The sequence below is a fragment of the Trifolium pratense genome, linkage group LG2 (assembly GCF_020283565.1).
Source record: "Trifolium pratense cultivar HEN17-A07 linkage group LG2, ARS_RC_1.1, whole genome shotgun sequence".
Taxonomy (NCBI): domain Eukaryota; kingdom Viridiplantae; phylum Streptophyta; class Magnoliopsida; order Fabales; family Fabaceae; genus Trifolium; species Trifolium pratense.
Window position 1 is genome coordinate 43,656,574 of NC_060060.1, and position 4,147 is coordinate 43,660,720.

General features: G+C 31.3%; 1 protein-coding gene across 1 annotated transcript; it reads right to left on the reverse strand.

Moving 5' to 3' along the window:
• Window positions 1-961: 961 nt before the first annotated feature.
• LOC123909745 lies at window positions 962-2,787 on the reverse strand. Its single transcript, XM_045960626.1, has 2 exons — window positions 2,393-2,787; window positions 962-2,304 (listed from the first exon to the last, which is right to left on the reverse strand). The coding sequence occupies exons 1-2, from the start codon at window positions 2,745-2,747 to the stop codon at window positions 980-982; spliced, it is 1,680 nt and encodes a 559-aa protein (XP_045816582.1). The 5' UTR covers window positions 2,748-2,787; the 3' UTR covers window positions 962-979.
• Between the last annotated feature and the right edge of the window lie 1,360 nt (window positions 2,788-4,147).

Here is a 4,147-nt window from a genome sequence, read left to right on the forward strand (position 1 = left end):
TTTCCTTAACCAGTATCCCAAAGACACTGGTTAACATCACTTTTTTTTAAACCAAGCTATCATATGCAACTATTTATCATTAGTTTTTCTGAGAAGGACTATAAAGGAAAAGACAGACAACAAGACCAACATATACCCATCTCAATAGTCATGGCCAACTGCAATGTCAAAATGAAGAAACATGTAAGTAACATAGATCATAGGGTACATTGAAGTCCTCATAACCTCGACAATCGACATGAATTTTCCCTTGGATAGTGCAAGAATAGATCAATGCGATACAAATAAGTAGCTAGTCAACGTTGCCCTAACAATTTTAAAAGGTAACCTAGAGACTAGGATAAAAGAAACGTTAAACTTCAAAATTTAATGCAGAGATGGGTAAAATGATACTCCCTCCGTCCCAAAAAGGATGACCCATTTGCAAAAAAAATTGTCCCATAATACTTGAGCCATTTCAACTTTTTATATTATTTTTCCATTTTTATCCCTTATAAATGCTTTTGGAGAATCTACTTTTTGTAATCATTATTGGACAGAAAAGTGCCTTTGAGATCACAATTGTTGCTATCCATGCAAACTTTTTTTTTGGAATGAATTGCCTATTGAACATGATGAAGATTATGCAGAACATGAAATCAAAGCAGAGGTGAATAGGATGTTGAACATTTTTGTTCCAACATTTTAAATATTTATGAAATATGTACTAGTAGTATTGTCAATCTGAATTTCATTTTTAAGCTACAATGTTACTGTACTTGTCATGGGTGTCTTTTTTTACCTTCATTGAATATAAATTTCTCATCTTGCATATGTTTCATATGCTGCATGTGTTGTTACGATATACAGTACAGTAAAAGAAATGGGAAGGAAAGATTGAATAAAACATTGAAATATTAAATGTGCAAAACATTGAAATGGGAAGGAAAGATTGAATAAAACATTGATAAAATTTGCAGTAACGGTGATTAACATAAAATTATTCTAAATACTTGAGCACATCTTGCACTAATGCTGCATCACATTTCAATCGGGTTGGGAGTTGTCCTCGACGTTCCAAACTTTCTATCTTTAAATGTGGAGTTTTAAATTTGTTGGAACCTCTCTTCTTCATGATTTCGATCATACACATCTGCAGACTTAAAAAAATTCGATTGGACTTCCATGGTGAAAATATTTCAAATGAATGTTCAACAGCTTTCACAAGTTCATCGATAGAGTTAGGCGACTCCGTATGTTGTATTGATTGAATAGCCCTAAAATATCCAAGATCTAACACATTTAAATCTGGAGAATTTGCCGGTTGATACATCAAGCGGATATCAAATCCATCTTGTGAAGCTGCTCGACAAAATTCTTCATCGTTAATATCAATGTGTGTTCTTGCATTATCTTGTTGAATAAAAATTGGATAACATCTATCCTCTCTTGGCCATTTTTCCTTGATGGCAGGTAAAACCTTTTCAATCATATATGACCTTATCACTTGTTTAGTAACTGAAGTTATTGGTTTGGTTTCTAGTGTTCCAGCTGCTCTGTTAACACTACTCCTTTTAGCCGGCTCTTCTGTGACTAAAGGAAATATACCAATTTTTCCATCAAATAGTACACGTTTCTCTGCATCAAACCTTGGACGGGCTGTAGCGGCTAAGAACATAACTTTTCCAATAAAATTTTTACTTTTACAAGTGCGTAATGGATCTTCTTCATCTGGTAGCAAATAATAATTCTGGGACTTCTTTGTCATTTGAAACCATTTCTCATCTATATGAATGATGTTATACATCCCTAAAAAAGTTGGATCATGAGGCAGCGAACTAGCATCAAGCATTGATATACAAAATTGCAATCGAGATTTTTTGTTCTCTTCCCTTAAAAAAGGCTTCACGGCATTTGAATGCTTTCGTAAAACTCCCATCTTTAGATACCTATGCAAAGTGCTCTTACTCATATTCATTGCACTAGAAGTTGATCTAATAGACGTCCTTTTACGCATAGGAATATCACGAAGTCGATTAAAATCAACTTGAATTCTCTTACGACCAACATTTTTAGTTAGTTTGTGGGAAACATCAACATAGACACCAGAATTTCTTCCTTGTTTCCAAATACGCTGAATAGTGGATCTTGAAACTGAAAATTGTGATTTAACCATATCAATGGCCCCTCTTATAAGTCTTCCTTCAACACTCTTACCCAAAAGAGTATTATATATCGCCATTCTATCCTCATTACACAAACTTTTCTTTCTTGTTGGTGCTTGTGTTACTTGTGAACTTGTAACATCATCGACACTATCTTCTTCTGCAAAAATGAAGTAAATTAATTGAATCAATAAACACATTCCAAAAATAAGTGTGTAGTAATACCATAGAATTATTTTTATACATACCCAAATGTGAATCTGATGGATACATTATGTCTTCTAGCTCATCATCATTGAAGTCAAAAGATTGTGATGAAGAACGTGAATCTGATGGATACTCACTGTTATTTGAATTTGATTGTTGCATTATGTCTCCTACTTGTTCATCATCTTCCATGACTGGCTCATCATTTAAGTCAAAAGGTAAACAACCTCTTGATGAAGAACATTGAAGTATTGAAGTGGATGGACTTTGAATGAAACCAACATCTAACTCTTCTATATTAGCATTCAAATCTGGTATATAATATTCTTGTCTTTCTTGGTTGCCTTCATTAGAATTGATAATATTTTCATTTAAATCTATTTCTCTCATAGACATTTTCTAACTTTGTTTTGAATTAGTGTGTTACCATTACTGATCATGTTTATATAGAATTAATTTGGTGGGAAATTTAAATTGACAATGAAAATTTGGCACAAGGAAAATGGCGGTTTACCAAAAGAAAATTAAAATTTGGCATTTTGTTTTGGTAAAATACAACAACCGTTCAGCTTGTTCTTTGCTTTGCAAAATCTTTCCACTACTCTATGTACTCTCCATTCTATATCCTCATTAAATTCAATTGGTTGGAGTAGTAATACGTGATAGTAGCTTTTTGTATTGGTTGTAGATAATCCTGCTAAAGTTACTTTTCAGCAGCAAAAAGACAGCTTTTTATCAATGCTTTATTTTAACAAGAAAAACAATCATTCCTTTTTAAAATTGGATTTTAGTATAAAAATTAAATATAACAAGGGTAATTTGGTAAAACTAATATTATCTCTCATTCACTCCTACACTTTTCTTAATATGTGTGAAATGAGCAAATAGGTCATCCTTTTTGGGACGGAGGGAGTATATGTGATCGGACAATTTATATTGGAAACTATATTTTTTAGTTAAAATGATATTATCTGTTGGTTTATGATCGATCCAACGGTTGAGATAAGTTACAGCAGGACGTTGTAACTGCAGAAAATCTAATTTCGTCAATTGCTAAATTCTTTTGAAACTTACACTCAAACAAATCGAATAAATTCTGATTTGGTTGGTCTCTTAGTGAACATAGACCAACCCGACTTCTGAGTTTCGACCTTCAATTGGTAGAAGCAGAAAAAGAGCTTATAAAAATAAGCTTTCATGTATTATTATAAAATTTTCAAGTTAGTTTATGAGAAAACGGATTATAAAAATACAACTTTTTGTTGGTGAAAACTTATTAATTAACATAAAAATTTATTTATTTTTATAAACTATTTTTATAAACTAAAAAATAAAGTAAATTCAAAAGAGCCATATATAGATTGCAACAAATATTCGCGGATCATTAATCTATTCATTACATGAAAACATTTTATTCTATCAATTATGCCTTCATATACATATTATTTTTCTTGAAATATATTAATAACTTGTTTTTTTTAAAAGATATTAATAACTTTTTTTTGAAAAAATTTTTGTATTAATTTTCACCATAGGTTTAATCTGATTCGGGGTTGATTCTGGCATCAAGGAAGAACTCAATTTAGAGTACCTAATGAAAGTCTAACTGTTATGATGGAGTTGGAAAGCACTCAAAGCAGCCAGCGATATACCATTGCATTGCATCACTTCACTTCATATATTCTATGAATTATTTATTATATTTACATTTATTTTTTAAAGTTAACAATGTCTCACGTTGAAGGGGGGAGTAATATAAAATAAAATAAAAACATAGACAAAATTAAAATAAACCA

Bases quoted from the DNA above. Each gene is read 5' to 3' on its own strand.
- LOC123909745 (XM_045960626.1), bottom strand. From the start codon at position 2,747: ATGTCTATGAGAGAAATAGATTTAAATGAAAATATTATCAATTCTAAT. The intron at 2,305-2,392 runs GTATGTATAAAA...TCATTTTTGCAG, and splicing joins TCCATCAGATTCACATTTGG to AAGAAGATAGTGTCGATGAT.